At 34.1% G+C, this 20,841-nt stretch overlaps 1 protein-coding gene across 1 annotated transcript; it reads right to left on the reverse strand.

The window, feature by feature from the left end:
* Nucleotides 1-9,720: 9,720 nt before the first annotated feature.
* LOC131931920 (ficolin-1-like) lies at nt 9,721-11,837 on the reverse strand. The gene is made up of 3 exons (XM_059288750.1): nt 11,724-11,837; nt 10,016-10,298; nt 9,721-9,734 (listed from the first exon to the last, which is right to left on the reverse strand). Exons 1-3 carry the CDS (start codon nt 11,835-11,837, stop codon nt 9,721-9,723), a joined length of 411 nt encoding a protein of 136 aa, XP_059144733.1.
* Nucleotides 11,838-20,841: the final 9,004 nt, after the last annotated feature.

Genomic DNA, 20,841 nt, shown 5'->3' on the forward strand with positions numbered 1-20,841 from the left:
ACAACATTGGTTACGCCACTGAGAGATAAAAACTTGACATCGTGAAATTAACGCCCTTGTTGGTTAGACCAGCGTACACTTAAGGATCTGGAAAACGGTTGGTTTATATTGAGTTTCACTTTTTTCTTAAAAATCGGCAGGACATTATAACTTACTTAATTAACAGACGCTAAAAAAAGACCCATTGGTTAATAAATACCTAATGTTACATATGAGAATCTAACACCACCATAGCTGCAAAGAGTATTTATTAATATTAAAATATTATGAATTCAAATGCATTGTTGAATTACGAACACTTTATGAGAATAGACAAAAAATTAGTATTTTTAGTCAAATTAAAAATACAAAAGTTGAGTTTGTGTGTGGTCGAATGAGGGGGCTGCGTGATCGAAGGATAGAGCACTCGACTGTTAACCATATAGCCTCGAGTTCTGACCTCGGTCCGTGAGTCAACCCAGCCCTGATGGGTACGTGAATAACGTTGGGGAAAGTAAATGCGGCTGGCCATTGTGCTGACCAGACCATCCCTTCAAATGTCGAGATCAAGAAACACATACGCTCTACTTCATCTGCCTAATGGATAACTAGGTCGAATGTCTTCCGTTATGTTAACTGATAATGTCACGATCCCCCCCCCCAACTATTTTATAGTTTTAACTCGATATACTATTATATTGCAAGTACTTTTTACGATTTTTAAAATTTGTTTCCGACCCCCTCCCCCCCCCCCCCTCGCTCACTTGTGACGCTACAGAAGCTAAGCTTATCATCAACAAGGCTGATCCTAACAGGCTGAAACATCGCTCACACCGAATTTGTCGGCCGCTGGGACCTTTTCCTTCTGCAAAGATTGAGCGATCCCGTTATCTCCCCTTATGGTATTGTATTGAATAGTGAGTACACCTTTAATTATCTTTTACTGACTAGATCTATATCAAATATCAAATAAATTTTAAAATAACATTTTCATTCTTTGTATTAAGAGACGAATGTATCTGGAAAGTATGAACACAATTGTCACAGACTGTATAATTATGTATCCTTATTATATTGTGTTTTGCATGAATGAAGAGTACCTGGCTAGCGGAAGGACTGTCTGAGCGATCGTCATGTGTTGTTTCATGCTTTTGGGTGAGATCGCTCATGTACGTAAGGGGAGAGAAAGTGGTGAATAAAAGGGAGAGCAAAAAGGTGAACGGGTGTTGTGTGCTAGAACTTGAACCTGAGGACTGTGGCTGTGAATGTAGGATGTTACTACGACACTTTGTTTCTTGACTGTGATTGTACTTATACCAGTTGTGACCATGGATTTACTATGGATCTATTAATTCTCTGTACAAAGTGTAAATAAAGTTATTGTTTCACAACTACTGTTGCTCGTATGAGTATATTGAAGAACCCACAATAACAACAATGAAGAATACATGTTGTTACATATGGTGTCAGAAGTGAGCGTCTACTGTTACATATGATGTCAAAAGTGGTTGAAGAAGTGGTGCTACTGTTACTGATTCTACTGTTACATTGTCAGAAGCAATTGAAGAAGTGATGTTGTTACATTGGTAAATTATATTGAAGTCTGAAATCGTCAACGAAGTTACAGTGTTACTACAAGTGATCAAGAATTGTCACATTATCATTGTAAGCAGTTTTCAACGTTTTTGAAGTGGTCTTCCACTGTTTACCAAGTACGTCAAGTTCTTGAAAGTCATCTATCTACACTCAAGTCAGAAGGGTTGCTGTAGTCAAGTCAGACGTTTTGTTCAAGTCAAGTCATCAACGTGATAATTTTTATCACCTTATTTCGATATTGTCTCACCAATGTCGAGTAAATATCGTCTGTGTGTTTTTTCTATTTGGATTTAGCTGTTCAATTTTTTTTCTATATGGATTAGCTGTTCAAGTTTTTCTACTGTTTGGATTTAGCAGATCAAGTTTATTTTTGTAACTGTTCCTAAAGATGTCTTATCTAAAACTGGACAAATTTCTACTCTGTAACAGGCTACTAGAACTATTTTGAATTTTTTTCAACTTTTTGGAATCAACAAAGTGAACTATTTTTGTACTATATATGTACTATGAACTTTTCTTGGATTACTAGATGTCTCTAATGAACTGAACAAAGCCAGAATACAAGAAAGGGTATTGTAAATTAATTAACATTTATCTATTGTCAACTAATGAATTTATATTTTATGTCATAGAAAATATATCAAAATGTCAAATTTTGAAACATATACAGCACTTGTGAAGGAACTTGACATTCCGAAGGAAGACAGGTTGGCATTTATAAAAGAACTACTAAAGAAAGATGAAGAGAAAGCTGCTAAAGAGAAAGCTGAGAGAAAAGAAGAAGAGAAGGCTAGAGAAGAAAAAGCTGCTAAGGCGAAAGCTGAAGAAAAAGAAGAAGAGAAGGCTAGGAAGGCAGAAGAGAGGGCTAGGAGGTTAGAGGAAAGGAATTGGAAAATAGAAGATGATGAAAGAAAGCACAAGCATGAAACAGAACTTGAAGAATATATGGAAATGGCGAGGGCGCAAGGCATTAAGAAGATGAATAAGCAGATAGCCTGGGCAACCAATCGACTTGCAAGAGACATAGAAGAAGCAAAAGAAGCATGGGACGAAGTACCAGAACAACCCCGACGAGCTCATGGAAATGTATTGAGAGAACTAGATGATGTGATAGAAATAGTGTGTAATAGATCAAGAGCTATTACAGATATGCATAAAGAAGAAGACATTTCAGAATTAGATAAAGTAGAAGAGACTGTACAACCAAAAGGAAAGCGGAAAAAAAGAAACAGAAAACAGAGAGCAGATAAAAGGGCTGAAACTATGGAAAAACAAGTTGGCCTACATGAACTAGCATATGAACAAGAACTATTAGAAATGAAAGCTATAACAGACACAAATGAACCAAAATTAGAAAGTGAACAGATAGAATTAAAAGCAGAACTTGAAGAAGTAAATATTGGCAACCTTTGGAATGAAGAACAGAGTAACATAGTCCAGGAAGAATTGAAACCCAAGGATAAAACAGAGGTTGAACTTAATAATGATTTAAAGGTGACAGATACATTAGTATGTCTTAAGATTGACTCTTTTTTGAATGATACGCAGGTACACGAGAATATTATTGAAAGTTGTATCGTAAGTCCATCAGAGAATGGCAGTCAACAAGAAACAAGTCCATCAGAGAATGGCAGTCAACAAGAAACAAGTTCATCAGAGAATGGTAGTCAAAATGATTTAATAAGCCCATCAGTCAATGGCAGTGATGATTTAATAAGTCCATCGGAGAATGGCAGGAATCATGATAAACTAATGATGATTAATGAATCAGTGAACTTAATAAGCCACAATAAAGAGAACGTACCTATTGAGGAGTTACTTAGAAATCTGGAGTCAAACTTTAAAGAAGATATCCTAGAACTCAAGAATAAATTTAACAAAGAAATGGAGAAATTAACACAGAAATTTATGTGTGAATTAGAATCAATAAAGAAGCACAAGGAAGTTAAGAAAGATGAAACAGTAACTAGAAACTACAATGTCATTAATGCACAGAATGAAAGTAAAAGAAATTTAGCAAATTATGAATACAGTCAACATGTTAATAAGAATGTCATTAATGTCATTAATGCACAGAATGAAAGAAAAAGAAATTTAGCAAACTATGAATACAGTCACCATGTTTATAAGAAGCCAAAATCTAGATGTTTTTACTGCGGAAAAACAGGTCATTACCAAAATCAATGTTGGCATAGGTTGGCAAATCAGAGAAGAAACAATTATGTACACAGAAAGTCATGTGAGAAATACAGTAATTTAAGAAATGTATCAACTTCAAATCAGAATAACAAAAGTGTGAATAGGTATACTAATGGAAGTTACCGACGCAACACATATTATGAGAGGCCAAAGCAATGCCATAATATTTATATTGAGTTGGTTGATGAACCAAACCAACATACACAAAGCAAGATAACCACTGACGTTGTTCAGAAACCAGAGGAGAATATTAAAACAAATGAAGTAACACAAGTTACACGAAATCTAGGAAATGATTATGGTAGCACAGCTAAAAGCTACAATTTGAGGGAGAGATGGCATACAGGTCATCGTCAACTGCACGAGAACGATTACTCATGCTATAGAGGGTGCTAAGATTAAATTATCAATTTACAGTTTATTAATATTATACAGTCTGTAACTGTAATATATAAATATCAAACAATTTGTATCAGTAATATAAATTGTGTACTATTTCAAAAGATTGTAAACTGTATTATGTTAAACCTATTCTATACTATTAATTAACAGTGAATAAAGTAAATCAAGTAAAAGTTAGAGACTATTATTCCGCATAACAATAAGACGGAAGTCTCAATGATGAATTGTGTGTTAGCCATACCTGTGAAAGGCAATGTTGTTGTGTTGTGACCTAGATTTGTCTGAAATGGGTCAACTAGGGGAGACAACAAAGTATATTAATCATGCGTCGTAATAACATGCCTTGATGCTAAGGAAGTTTTTTACTACATAGGATATAATTATTTAATTCATGAGTTGAATTAAGTCTTTGATAATTTCAACTATGTATTATAGTTTGGTAATTCACTAAACTCATTTGTCTTGTTTATACAATTACTTGGTAATTGAAATGTTTTTCTTTCTCATATTTGAATACATTACACATAATGCTTGTGCATTAGTCTACAAAGAATGTATTTTTCCATGTTTTTTGAGATGTATAAAAAATTTTGTTGTCTGGCACATGATCCTGCCCTACCAATATTGTATTTATAAATTTTGTTACACAAAATTTTAATTGAAGGGGGGACGTGTCACAGACTGTATAATTATGTATCCTTATTATATTGTGTTTTGCATGAATGAAGAGTACCTGGCTAGCGGAAGGACTGTCTGAGCGATCGTCATGTGTTGTTTCATGCTTTTGGGTGAGATCGCTCATGTACGTAAGGGGAGAGAAAGTGGTGAATAAAAGGGAGAGCAAAAAGGTGAACGGGTGTTGTGTGCTAGAACTTGAACCTGAGGACTGTGGCTGTGAATGTAGGATGTTACTACGACACTTTGTTTCTTGACTGTGATTGTACTTATACCAGTTGTGACCATGGATTTACTATGGATCTATTAATTCTCTGTACAAAGTGTAAATAAAGTTATTGTTTCACAACTACTGTTGCTCGTATGAGTATATTGAAGAACCCACAATAACAACAAAGAATTCATGTTGTTACAACAATCGTTGAAATGTGTCAGAATTAAGCTACAGGAAGAATAATAAGTTACAAACGTAATGATAGACAGACGTATAGACACTGCGGACTAAAAAGCTTTTAAAATCTCCAGACACTTACGGCGAACAGCTTAAAGGAGTTCCGGCAGACGTCGTTGGTGTCGCTATCGTACTTCACCCAAACTCACGGCCCTTAAGATCCGCAACAAATAACAAGGAAGCTGGCTTTAACGCTATGACGTATTTAAGAACTTGACATTCTTAGACAATAGTTTTGTTATTTTACCGGACCGCTGTTTTAAAAAAGTCTAAATGTCATGTTTATGAAATCTACTAAAATGTGAATTTTATACACCACCCCTTCCGCTTTCTCATCATCTCAGAAAGGAGAACGAATATATATATATATATATATATGTATATATATATATATATATATATATATATATATATATATATATATATATATATATATATATATATATACACATATATATATATATATGTATATATATATATATATATATATATATATATATATATATATATATATATATATATATATATGTGTGTGTGTGTGTGCGTGTGTGTGTGTACGTGCGCAGTATTAGAGCAAATCATAAGGCCACATAGGATTCATATTTCCAATTTCTATTTCCTTCATCGCTCGCGTACACCAGAGGTACCAATCAAATAAACATGGGCTCCAAGATTATATCACCCGCAGTCCAAAGTTCTGTTAATGACAAGTTCTGAACCCAACCTTCGTACACGTTTATTTGTAAATTTAGTGCAGAAAGCATTAATTCATTTGAAAGTAAAAAACAACATGTTACATTTCAGAGAAATGTAGGCATAACAGGATATCACGAAGTAGCAAATAACTAATAGCGGAACTAAAAAATCTTTTTTTTTCTACCTACCCTACGACTGGCTAAATGTTTGTAGTAAAAACAGTTTAGTTGAGGGGGGGGGGGGAGGGACGTATAAATTACAAAACACTTTTGTCGAATTAGGCGAAGAGGGAAGTAACTTAAGTGACCGTGTGGGAGAAGTATAATAGTAGTTCCGTCATTTATGTTGTATTTATGTTGTATTCTGTACAGGACAGAATATACATAAAAACAATTTAATTTTTCCAAGAATATGGGTGGGGTAAGGGTGTTTGAATTTTTTACAAGCTTTTATTTAACTCACTTCCTCTGTCGTCAGTCTGTCGTCAGTCTGTCTAGATCGCCTAAATTAACTCACAGTTCTTCTACCAAGTTAGTGTAGGTTAGTTCTGTGTACTTTTACGTAACCACTGTATCGTAGTTTGTGTAAAAGTTTGTGTTCGTATTTAGAATAGTCTGTGTTTGTGTAGAGAGTGTAGATAGGATTAAACTCTTTTACAACAAACCTTTGTTTTATTTAGTCTTGTGTTTTGTAACCCGTCTGTGGTTGTTTGTCTTATATGTTGCGCGATGCACTGGTTAACCCATAGAGGCGTGTCCGTGAGTTCACAACAGTGTAACAGAATTTATAGACAACCCTTGACATGTTAGAAGTTTGGACATGGTGTCACCAACAATAACTTATTCCCCCACTTAGTCTAATTTCACTGTTGGGACACCTTGGGCGCCGACCCGACGGGTTAGAAAAAAAAAGCCAATTAGGAAACAGACTTGGCTTTACGGACTTATTTAACTATTTTATTTATCTATTGTTAGACATTTACATTTAAATAGGGGGGGGGGGGGGGTTGATAATTCACGCTGGGCGCTGGAATGGGTCACTACGCCTCTGCACTCGTGTCCTTAAGATTTTCTTCCTCCATTCCACTTTGTCTTACGCCGCTTTAAGTGCCCCCCCCCCATACACACACACACATCTACTGATGTCGTTTTCTCATTTCTTCTTCTACCTCTTTACAAGTTATTTACTAAGTTCATAATGTCCGTGAGTTTGTGGCAAATCTTGTAACTCAATTTATGTCTCAAATATAATTGCAGCAATTTCGTTCACATTTCCCATATACCTTCTTCTCCGATGACAATGTAGTATACTACATTAGGTTGGATAAGGGGAGATAACAAGATTAAATAGATCCACTTGCGATCGCTCGATCAGAGGGTCGCTGAGGATGAACTGTTTGTCACACATTTTTACTTTCTCGTATATACAAAGTATAGAGAAAGTCTTGTAATCGTGCAAAAAAAAAAAAAATCGAGATTTTCGCCGAGTCGGAAAAACATAGTTTTGCAATCTTGTCCGTATGTGTGTGTGTGTATGTGTGTGTGTGTAAACACGATGACTTGAGTACCGTTACAGCTAGGTTGAAGAAATTTTGATACATAAAAATAATATCAAAATCGTAGATCCGTATCAATTTTCGAGCGATTTTCGGTAACCGGAAGTGGAACTTTTTCTACTTTGAATTTTTGAAAAGCCTATAACTTGAGTACTATTTCAGATAGATAAATGAAATTTCACATGTAAGTAAAAGATCAAATTTTCTGCATTCTGTCAAATTTTGAGTAATTTCCGTTGACCGTAAGTAGTAATTTTCACTATTTCCGATTTCTCAAAAAACGCATGTGAATTTATAAAGTACTAATAATATTCCGCAATATTGTACACATCTTTATTCGGCGTTCGCTTGGTACGCAATTCTTTTTTCTATGAGATTCTATTCTATTTTAAAAAGTTTAAGGATTTAAAATGGATTAAAAATCATGCCTATATCCCGAGTTGCCATTCCCTGTTGTTTTATATAAGAATATTCAAGAAAGTTAGTGGAGATCACTCCCGGTTTATTTATGTAGTTACAATAATCAATTGAAAACAATACAATTGATTGCAGATACAACAGTCAAATTTTTAATAAGCTACACAGTTATATGAACAAAGCATTTATATTTATATAAATTTATATAAATATTTGAATATATAAGCAACGCAGTTATTTGAACAATACAATGTCGCTGGTTTTTTGAAGACCAAACTTAGACAGGATTTTGCTGTGTATGACATCTCAATACCTTTATGACATCAAGAATAGTGCAGTAAAAATAGTCAAATTTTGAATGTAATTAAATAGTCAAATTTTAAAGATAGTTACAATAATCATATTTTAAATGTAGTTACAATAGACACATTTTTTAGGTAGTAACAACAATCATATTTTGAATGTAGTTACAATAGACACATTTTTAAAGTAAAAACAATAATTAGATTTTGAATGCAGACACTACAGTCAAATTTTTAATAAGCTACACAGTTATATGAAAAAAAAGCATTTATTACATCAAGAATAGTGCAATAACTCAATTCAAATTTTGAATTTTCTTACAATAGTCAGATTTTGAATGCAGTTACATGAGTCAAATTGCATATATATTAACAACACTGTTATACGAACAAAGCAATTATAACATCAAGAATAGCGCAATAACTAAAGTCAAGTTTTGAATGTAAACGTGCTAATGTAAACTAATACAATTTGTAGAAGGGAGAGCATTACAGGTCAATAAGAAACTAAACATGTGTCATTAATAAACTGTTGGTGACAAGTTAACACAGTTAAAATGATCTTTAAGGTAAATTTGCATTCATCAAATATGTAATCAAATTGAGTTTTTCTAGCTTGAATTTACATAAACTGGTTGTCTAACTGTCTATTTAAAAAATCAACATAAAATCAGTTTTCTGTAGTTGTTAGATTATCGTTCTTACCGTAGTTGCCCGAAATGCTACTGTGGCTAAGTCCCATCTTGACTGAAGGGTAACTACTACAGTCAACATTTTTATGTTGATTTGCCGTAAACACTGCCGACCATTTGTTATTTACTTTAAGTTTTAACGATTCCAGGTCTAAATGATGACTCCCCTCCAAAAAAAGTATTTTTTTTAAAATCTGAGTGATTGCTCAAAGTTGATTAACTACTTTTTCAGCGGCAAAAAAAAAACCTGTTTTATTAAACAAGGGGCAGGATTTGTTATGGCTAGGAATGATCTTCATTCATTAAAACCCAATTTCAATTGAATGCGTTTTACAATTTTTTTACTACCCTTTTCTTTCTTAACACCCCCTCGTAATATAAGTTATATGTTTTTTCATCATTAATAATTAGTAAGAAGAACATGATAAATTTTAAAATACCAACATTGTTACAGGAAGAGCATATATTCCTAATCTAATAATCTACCAGGTCAGAAGGTTTTCTCTCACGAACCCGAAAATCTCCAGTACCTGAGTGCACCCAGCTCTAATGGGTACCTTACCATCGTTAGGGAAAGTAAAGGGGGCTGAACTAAATGCTAACTCTACTTCATTTGTCCAATTAAATGCCTGGTCTAAAGCGGCAACTTTTCATTTTGTATTGAACCAAATTTAACCTACGTACCAATTCGTCCCCCCCCCCTCCTCCTACTTGATGCAAGTGAGCAACATAAATACCCATGGTACGTGACGTCAATTATAGACGAACACCTAAAACAATTTTAAGAATCTAAAAACAACAACATGTAAAACTTATTATTAACACGCTTGCAATAGATATACAACAACTGTCTTTAAAAAAAAATAGACAAAGCGCTGTAGCAAGTAAACTGAGAATTTACACATTTATAATAGTTAATGTGCACACAAAAATTATTCTTTACATTGGGCATTGCATTTTTGTCATCATTCTCGGCGAACTTTCATCTCAACATAGTCTAAAGATTCGTGCGGTCCCGTTATGTCGTGCCAGTAGATTCCAGTATACTCACCTTGACTTCTCCATAAACCATTAACATTGACCCACTGGCAATCGTTATACCACCAGCCTGACTTCCGCTTATTGGCACAATCGTTGTAGGAGTTATCGTTGTCTCTATCTATGGTGGAGAACCACTGGTTCTCGTGTTGGTAAAAATGATCCGGTGCAGTTCCTCTGTAGCCCGAGAAGTTAACCTTGTATTTGTAGTCCTCGCTTTTGACGTAAAAGTTTCTATATTCGGCAAAGTAGCTTGTACCCCTAAACTTTAAGTCAAATCGTAGCACTCTGTAGCCCTGTAGGAAGAACAATGAACAGTTATGGGATCTTTTAAAAATTATATAACATAAAATAGGACTTTTTTTTACTCTATACAATGTTATCAACATTTCTAAAAATCATTATTTATAATACTAAATGCCTACTCGCCCCCTACAAACCATGCCATAATTTTAAACTACTAAATGTTACAGATATTTTCAATAAATTAAGACAGATTATTTTAAAGTAAATAACAAGTTACATCAGCATTTTAAAAAACTACTGATTTTCATAATAGAGTATGTAAAATCTTCAGTTTAATTTAGTTATCTAAAAAACTATAAAAAAAAAACTTCATAATAATAAACTTGAAAATACAACAAACTTGCTTTTTTTTTTAAATATTGGTCGCTAAAATGTGTAGGGGTATGTCGTTATAATTATATTTTGTTATCATCCTTATTTATTTTTTAATTTACTCAAGTTTTAGTTTAATTTTTTTAAATTAATTTCTATTTAATACTTCGTATAAAGAATTTATAATCGCGCGAAATAAATCAAATGAGATTTCGACAGTCTTTACTGTTTTACATTTCACTACTTAATCAACAACAACACTTAATCTACAGACTCAGAACAGGCCACTACAGACTAAAACATCACAGGCATAAAAAACCTAAAAATTGGGTCTGGCGAAACTTGCCAATGTGGCATTGCCCCGGAGAATACAGAGCACGTCCATCAGGACATTCCTTATATAGCCAGGCGCGATCCAAACACTGACCCCTACACACCCCACTCAAGGAAAAACTGTATGGGGCACTCGCGGATCTGGAGACCACAGTCCAGTTCATACACGAAGTTGGACTTGTTGTTTAAATCCTCTACCATAAACGAAAATCCGAACGCAAAAGAAGAACTACTTAATTGTATACGGCTCATTGATGACGTATTGTAATCGTGCAATAAATCTAAATCGAGATTTATCAAAATCTCGATGTTTTATACTTAGCCGAGTAGGAAAAATTTTGTGTGTCCCCTTGTGTCTATAAACAGACACGATAATTTGAGCACCATTTCAGTAATTTTGATGTCTTTCATTTAATAAAAATACTCTAATAAATGTGTGGTTTTTATTCAATTCTAATCTTTTCCGTTAACCGAAAACGGTACTTAATGTGCTTTCAGTCTCTTAAAGCTTATAAATTTACGTACAACATTTACAAAATTGAACAATAAGAATCTTTAATGTAGAAATTATTAAAGTATATATGTGTGTGTAAATATATATATATATATATATATATATATATATATATATATATATATATATAAATTTTAAAAAGAGTTTTCATATATATATATATATATATATATATATATATATATATATATATATATATATATATATATATGTATATATATATATATATATATATATATATATATACTAGTATTACCTGGACGGTTAACAGATGTATGATGTTGTTACCAACCCAAAAGTCACCAGAAAAGTCACCGAAGCCATTTTTATATTCGTCCCACGATCTCAGAAAATCTACTTTGCCATTCATTCTTCTCTAAATAAAAAGAAGAAAATAGATTTCTAAAATTAATATTTCATTTATTCACACATTTGTGGCTTAGCTCATTAAAAATTGAAGAAAAACTAAAATCAATTTTTAAACAACTTTTTAACCTACACTATATGATATTCAATTTGAAAGTCTCATATACTTTATCGAATATTATTTTTGATAGTTACAGTAAAATAAAATTTTCTCAGATAATTTTTACTATGTGGGACGAGTTAAAATGGAACATTTTATTATTAACTAGCCGTCCCGGCCAGGCCCTGCACTGGCCTCTGTGAAAAACCTATCTGTAAAGGACCGTTACTTGTGTGTTTAGAAATCAGCATATAGCCGTCATTTCCCGGGTTTAGGAAATATACTACTTTTCGAATTAACCCCAACCACAACCACCCCAAAACAAAACACAAATAAACGCAAAGGTTACACACACGCTAACACAAACCCAACCACAAACGCAAACACAAAGAAAATGCAAACACAATCGCGAACAAAAAAAGCAAACAAAAAAAACAAACTCAAATCCAAACACAAACACAAATTACATGCTTGATGGATGTGGCTGGATTTTTAAGTTTGAAATAATGTTTGTAAAGTACTTTCTAATCCTCATGCTCCAAAGAAAGACAAATGGAAGAAGTAGATGAATAAGAAGATAATGTTTGTCAAGTACTTTCACACATCAACCAGATTTTTGTTTTAAGATTGACAAATTGACAGGAATAGACCCAGAGTTAGAAAAATAGACTTTTACTGTAGTCAAATTGTCTTAATTATCTTCTTTCTTCTTCTTCATTCTTAATTTTTAGTGTTGGAAGGGATCGAGCCTTATCTGCCAGAGGGTTTGAACTCGAGACTTTTTGGAATTTATCAACAATGAGCTTTTTGCCGACTCGACCACGCCTCCATCACAATTAAATATACCTGTCAACTGGTTATGCGTCATTTTGGCCATTGACTCAGATTTCAGCCTGCTTTTCTTTTTGGATTTGCTTTCATAGCCTTTGTTCAACCAAGAACAAACTACAAGGCATCAGTTGTTTGATTTTGGAGTTGTCTTTCCTAGAAGAGTTGCTGTCCCCAGCTAACGAGCCTCATCTGCCCGAGGGTTCGAACTCGAGACTTTTCGTTTCAGCAACCATGAGCTTTACCGAGTCGACCATGCCGCCCCCTTGACTTTTACTGTAGTCAAATTGTCTTAAATATGAAATATAACTTATCTAATCTTGATGTTACCTGTATCACAATCTACCCCCCACCGTCAGTCTCGGTGTCACACAAAACTTTATGTCCATTGTCCAGCCTGACGACTGTACGCCCCGGCACTTGGCTGTTTCTGTTCCCTTTACGACATTCATACTGTTGGAGAATGATTCGAAGCTTAAAGACAAACTTAATCTAGTATCTATTGTTTCATATACATCCATCAATACACATTCACCACGTAACTAACCATCCATCCACACATCTACACATCAATCCAGCCATCCTTCCTTCCAGTTGTCTGGTTGTCCCTCCAACTATCCGCCCAACAATCCGTAAACTATCTGCCCAACCATCCGTCAAAAATCCTTCCAATCACCCGTCCAAGCATAAATCCAAACGCCTTTACGTCCCAAAATGTATGATTTATATATATAGGGCATATATATATATATATATATATATATATATATATATATATATATATATATATATATATATATATATATACATATATATATATATATATATATATATATATATATATATATATATATATATATATATATATATATATTCCATTGAGTACTTACAGTTTCCAGAGCGCGTGCAGAATCTTCCTTGTTATTAGCCGCTTTTAATTCACTAATCTCCCTCTCCATGACTCTCAACTGCCCAGATACTTTATTGGTGTTCTCTTGGTTTGCTTTTAAATTCCTTTCAACGGATGCAATTTTTGTGTCAACGTTGTTACTCATTATTCGATCTTTAAGCCCCTGCATTGATCGGTTCAATACTTCTAGACTTTGATCAACTTTAGAAATGCTGTTTTTATTAAGATAAATATTATCTTTTAGCCCCTGCATTGTACGGTTAACTACTTCTAGACTGTGATCAACTTTAGAAATGTTGTTTTTATTAAGAGAAATATTATCTTTTAGCACCTGCATTGAACGGCTAACTACTTCTAGACTTTGATCAACTTTAGAAATGCTGTTTTTATTAAGATAAATATTATCTTTTAGCCCCTGCATTGAACGGTTAACTACTTCTAGACTTTGATCAACTTTAGAAATGTTGTTTTTATTAAGAGAAATATTATCTTTTAGCCCCTGCATTGTACGGTTTATTACTTCTAGACTGTGATCAACTTTAGAAATGCTGTTTTTATTAAGATAAATATTATCTTTTAGCCCCTGCATTGAACGGTTAACTACTTCTAGACTTTGATCAACTTTAGAAATGCTGTTTTTATTAAGATAAATATTATCTTTTAGCCCCTGCATTGTACGGTTTATTACTTCTAGACTTTGATCAACTTTAGAAATGCTGTTTTTATTAAGAGAAATATTATCTTTTAGCCCCTGCATTGTACGGTTAACTACTTCTAGACTGTGATCAACTTTAGAAATGTTGTTTTTATTAAGAGAAATATTATCTTTTAGCACCTGCATTGAACGGCTAACTACTTCTAGACTTTGATCAACTTTAGAAATGCTGTTTTTATTAAGATAAATATTATCTTTTAGCCCCTGCATTGTACGGTTAACTACTTCTAGACTTTGATCAACTTTAGAAATGCTGTTTTTATTAAGATAAATATTATCTTTTAGCCCATGCATTGTCCGGTTAACTACTTCTAGACTGTGATCAACTTTAGAAATGCTGTTTTTATTAAGATAAATATTATCTTTTAGCCCCTGCATTGAACGGTTAACTACTTCTAGACTTTGATCAACTTTAGAAATGTTGTTTTTATTAAGAGAAATATTATCTTTTAGCCCCTGCATTGTACGGTTTATTACTTCTAGACTGTGATCAACTTTAGAAATGCTGTTTTTATTAAGATAAATATTATCTTTTAGCCCCTGCATTGAACGGTTAACTACTTCTAGACTTTGATCAACTTTAGAAATGCTGTTTTTATTAAGATAAATATTATCTTTTAGCCCCTGCATTGTACGGTTTATTACTTCTAGACTGTGATCAACTTTAGAAATGCTGTTTTTATTAAGATAAATATTATCTTTTAGCCCCTGCATTGAACGGTTAACTACTTCTAGACTTTGATCAACTTTAGAAATGTTGTTTTTATTAAGAGAAATATTATCTTTTAGCCCCTGCATTGTACGGTTTATTACTTCTAGACTGTGATCAACTTTAGAAATGCTGTTTTTATTAAGATAAATATTATCTTTTAGCCCCTGCATTGAACGGTTAACTACTTCTAGACTTTGATCAACTTTAGAAATGCTGTTTTTATTAAGATAAATATTATCTTTTAGCCCCTGCATTGTACGGTTTATTACTTCTAGACTTTGATCAACTTTAGAAATGCTGTTTTTATTAAGAGAAATATTATCTTTTAGCCCCTGCATTGAACGGTTTATTACTTCTAGACTGTGATCAACTTTAGAAATGTTGTTTTTATTAAAAGAAATGCGATCATTAAGCACCTGCATTGAACGGTTAATTACTTCTAAACTTTGATCAACTTTAGAAATGTTGTTTTTATTAAAAGAAATGCTATCTTCTAGCTTCTGCATTGAATGGTGAATTGCTTCTAAACTTTGATCAACTGTAAAGATATTATTTTTATTAAGAGAAATGCTATTGTTTAATGCAGTGTAAACTTTTCTTATTCCCGTAGAGCAATTCAGTAACGCCTTTGTCTCAACGTCGTTTATCAGTTCCGTGATTTTCTCCTTTGTATCTAAAAACTCAGATTTAAATTTCGCAAAATCTTCTTTCTGAAATGTGAGTCTTGTTTCTATATCTTCCAATTTTTCATGAAGCTCTTCAGTCAAATTTTGTAGCTTTTCTTCTACGAGACTTGATAGTTTTAAAAATAGCGGTGTTTTTGTGACGTCTACTGATGGTAAATTTCGTTTCTCATTGGAGAAATAGTTGGCCATTAGATTTAAATCCATATCACAACCAACCTTATCATCTGCTTTCTCGCATTCATCTTGCCCGTAGGATTTCCACATAAACGATTCTATTGCTTTAACAATGTCTGGGGTTTTTGACTTGACATAAATCATCATCAGTGAATTCTCAAGCTCCTTGACATCCTGTGTTCTGGTTTCTTCCATCTTCGTTATTTGACCAAGATGATTGAGATAAAAAACATCACATATAATCTTCGGGGATCGACAAATATTGTCTTCGTACAACGAAACAGTAATACTCCCATGAGTTTTTGATATCTCCTTCTCCACGCGAGCTCCTGAAGATTTGACTGTTTTCAATTTGGAACCAGACATTGAAAGAAACGCCAACGTGTTCTTCTCAAGGTGTTCGTTCATAGAGTAGACTGACATGTTGACCAGAGATTTGATATCGGCGTTTTTCGCTGAGTCCACAACACAATTCAGCTTGCCACAGTACAGTTTCTTGCCCTCCAAATAGTCGGTAATTTCAACGTCAAAATGAAGCCCTACAACATAAAAAATAAGTAGAGATACCCATTTGGAAATCGCAATCAATAGCACAGACGAAATAGAATTCTACTTTTTATGAGTACCTCAGTAGTGATCAATTACATTGCAAGTCACCTTTCCCTAAAGTGATTCGGGTACCCATTGGAGCTGAGTAGGCTCAATGATACCTGGCAACAGGACCCGGGACTTTCAAGTTATAATTAGAAGTCGCTTGTTAAATAAACAATTATGTACTGAATGACTACAAAGTACATTTATAACTTTTTTTTTTATTTTACTTTCTCGTATACAGAGTATAGAGGAAGTATTGTAAACGTACACAAAAATCACATGAAATTTTGACAGTTTTCCTCGTTTTACACCTCAGGGACTTATTTTAATTGGGCAAAAATAATAAATGCAGATTTATCAAAATTTCAGCGTTCTATGCGTAATCTAGTCGGAAAAACAGGGCTTTGCAATTCTGACCATATGTCTGTGTCTGTGTATGTGTGTGTATGTGTGTCTGTCTGTAAACGCGATAATTTGAGTACTGTTACAGCTAGGTTGATGAAATTTTATATATAAGTATTATGTCAAATTTGTAGTTCTGTGTCAACTTTTTAGCGATTTCCGGTAACCGGAAGTGGAACTTATTCTACTTTCAATTTCTTTTCAAAAGCCTATACCTTTAGTACTTTTTGAGATAGATAAATGAAATTTCACATATAAGTAAAAGATCTAATTTTCTTCCTTCTATCAAACTTTGATTAATTTCCGTTGACGGGAAGTAGTAATTTACGCTATCTCCGATTTCTAAAAAAAAACGCATGTGAATTTATAAAGTAGGGCTACTAATAATATTCCGCAATATTATACACATATTGTTTGGCGTTCACTTAGTGCGCAATTTATTTTCTACGAGATTCTATTCTATTTTAAAAAGTTTAATTAAGTAATTAAAAATGGATTAAAAATCATGTCTATACCCCCGTAGTGTTATATAAGAATATTCGAGAAAGTTTAGGGGAGTTCACTCCCCGGTTTATTTAATGAAGTAAAAGGATTCTACTTTAGACCTAGCGATCCATTGGGAAGATGAAGTAGAGTTCATATGTTTCTTGACCTCGACCTGTAAAGGGATAGTGTGGTCAGCACTTTGCTCAGCCGCCTTTACTTTCCCTAACGTGAGTTAGGTACCCATCAGAGCTGGGTGGACTCAGGGACTTTCGACTAACTTGCACCCTGATTTAGCAGCATAGCGCTCTACCGCTTAGGCCACGCCGTCCCACGATTTGAAGCTGTTAATTCACTTTGGTTAGTCAAGTAATAAGTTGTGCAAATGGTTGTAACATACGAACTATGTATTTGTGTACGACTGCATCTATATTTTATACGAGCATGGTGGTGTTTTTGTTTTCTAATATCTATACTAATATTAAGCCTTAGATTACGAAGTCACATTATTACATCAAGCAGTTAGGAATATCAAACAAAGTACCCTTCTTCACATAAGAAAGTACAGATTCCTCTTTAAATGTAATGATTCATCTGGCAGATGATTCATTGGCCTCGGCTTTAAATGTGATAGTGTGTCTAGAATTATGCCATCCTGCTTTTACTTTTCCCAACGTAAGTCAGGTACCCACAGGGTTGGATGATGGACTCACGGACGTCCAAACGTCACAAAGCCGAACCACGATCCGAACTCGTAACGTCCCGACTACCATTGAACCACACCATCCCACTTAGGGACGGCGCTACCTATAAGGCGAACTAGGTGGTCGCCTAGGGCGTTGTCCGTAAGGGGGGGGGCGCCAAAATGGGTTGGAAAAACAATTTGAAAGGTTTGAGGGGGTGCAAATCGAAAGGGAAGGGTCGCTACGCCTCTGATAATACGGGGGCACGAAAAAAAATGCGAAAGGGGGGGGGGGGCGCTTTTAATAAGTTTTGCCTTGGGCTGTCCTCCATCTTTACTTGCTGTCCTTGTAAGGTAAAGATTATATTTCGACATAACGATTCCCCTCAACTTTATTTTAAATACATACAATGTATTTACAGTTATTCGAAGAAACTGTGCGATTGAATACAACGTATAACGTTGTAAAGATAGAAATGAGTTTTTGGACAGTGAGTCAGAATATATTTTTAAAAATACAATAGTGTTAAACTAACATGTCTTTAAAACATATAAATCGATTACAGTGCATAAATACGAGACTGAATTAGATTTTACAATAACATAACATTATATTATGCAACATAATATATGTAACGTTACCATAAATGACTTCGAAAGGCAGAAAGAGAATCAGCATTAATTCAACTGCCGTCATGTTGAAGGGTTATTGTTGTACTTTATGCCGTCTCAAGAAAAGGCTCATCCAAGTACGCACATAGGCCTTTATATATTTGTGTATATATACTGAAAAACAACTGCTTTCTTATGTAACTCTTAGTCAGCAGTTTCTGTGTAAAAGCTTATGTTAGATCCAAGTTTCTCGCTAATCCGGCTCACTTATCACGAGATGATGTGCATGCCCTTTCAACACTTACACTGCAGACTTTGTTTCCTGGTCCCATCATCGCTGACTGTGGGAAAATTTTCCTACCCCCTCCCCCCCTCCCTTTCCCCAAACTGCACTACTGCATGCAAAACATCCCCCTCACCTTTCCTGGTTCTTGTCTATTTTATTCAAAGTAGTATTAACACAAAATGCTTAGTCGGTGGTTTTAGTTCGGTGGTTCTTAAACAGGTTCGATCGGACCCTAGGTGTTCGGTGAGTCAGTCTCATGGGTTAGGCGGAGGTCAAGATACATATCCGACTCATATGATTCACGATCGTATTTTGTCAGATGATAGAACTATTAAAATGATGTTCGGTGAATGCGCATATGAAACTGATGGGATTTGGAACCTCAAAAAAAGTTAAGAACCATTGTTTTATTTATATAATGAAAATGTCAAGCGACAATAATTGTTATTTAAGTCTACGACAGAGTCATGTTGATGGTGCCATCTCGTTATTCCAGAAGTGTTTTACTCATGATCTGGTTAGCAGTCAGGGGACGGAGTGGTCTAGCCGTAGAGATCTGGACTACTAACTCGAGTTCGAATCCGGGTTCAAGTCAGTAGTCCGTCTTCCGATGCCTAACTCACGTTAGGGAAAGTAAAGGCGGCTGGGCTTTCACTTCTTTCACTTTCACTTCTTTCACTTTCACTACTTTCACTTTCACTACTTTCACTTTCAAATTAATAACTGAACGAAAATACCTTTGGATTCTGTTTTTAATAATGTAATCATTTTCTTAAAGACAACGACCGCATTTTCCCATATGAGTTATCATTTATAACTAGCGGAATGGAGCCGTGAAGTATAATTGATCTCAAGCAAAATTTGTTGGAGTTGTTTTTTAATTCAAAAGTGAATCGTATATTATTTTTCAAAATTGAACTGGAAGTATCAAATCAAATCCATTATAATTACAAACATATATATATATATATATATATATATATATATATATATATATATATATATATATATATATATATATATATATATATATATGATCTGCATTAGAGCAAATCATAAGGCCTCTTTCCTATTGCTATTTCCTTCATCGCTAGAGTACACCAGAAGTACTAATTAAATAAACATGGACTCCATGATTAGATCAACCGCAGTCCAAAGTTCTATTAATGATAAGAACTGGACCGACTTTGTACAAGTTCATTTTTAAATTTAATACAAAAAAACATCAATCAATTTAAAAGTAACTAACAACATGTTAAATTTCAGAGAAATGTAGGCATAACAGGATATCACGAACTAGCAAATAACTAACAGCGGAACTAAAAAATATTTTTTTTTCTTCCTACCCTACGACTGGCTAAATGTTTTGTAGTAAAAACAGTTTAGTTGAGTGGGGTGGGGGGGGGGCGTATAAATTACAAAACACTTTTGGCGAATTAGGCGAAGATGGAATTAACTGAAGTGACCGTGTGGGAGAAGTATAAACGCAGTTCCGTCATTATGTTGTATTATGTACAGGGCAGAAGATAAATAAAAACAATTTAATTTTTCTTAGAAAACGGTAGGTTGTGGGTGGGGATAAGGATATTTGAATTTTACAAGTGGGTTTTAGATTTTTGTGTGCTAACGTGTGATAATAGGAGTTGGGGGGGGGGGGGTATGAATCTGTTTTAAAAGCGTATGTAGTGAACATGTGAAGGTGGATGAAGGTGGGGGAGGGGTGAATGTTGTTTGTATTTTGTACCCTGTTCCTGTTCAATCCTCGTGCATTGAGTTGTGTCAGTTACCTAATCCTATCCCAGTTTATACATGTTTGTGTATGTG

The sequence above is a fragment of the Physella acuta genome, unplaced genomic scaffold, assembly GCF_028476545.2.
Source record: "Physella acuta isolate Inbredline_101_S28 unplaced genomic scaffold, ASM2847654v3 ptg002053l, whole genome shotgun sequence".
NCBI classification, from domain to species: Eukaryota; Metazoa; Mollusca; class Gastropoda; family Physidae; genus Physella; species Physella acuta.

Excerpts from the sequence above, each read along its gene's own strand:
- LOC131931920 (XM_059288750.1), bottom strand. The coding sequence starts at position 11,837 with ATGAATGGCAAAGTAGATTTTCTGAGATCGTGGGACGAATATAAAAAT. Across the intron at positions 10,299-11,723 it reads TACATCTGTTAACCGTCCAG|GGCTACAGAGTGCTACGATT; the intron begins GTAATACTAGTA and ends TTCTTCCTACAG.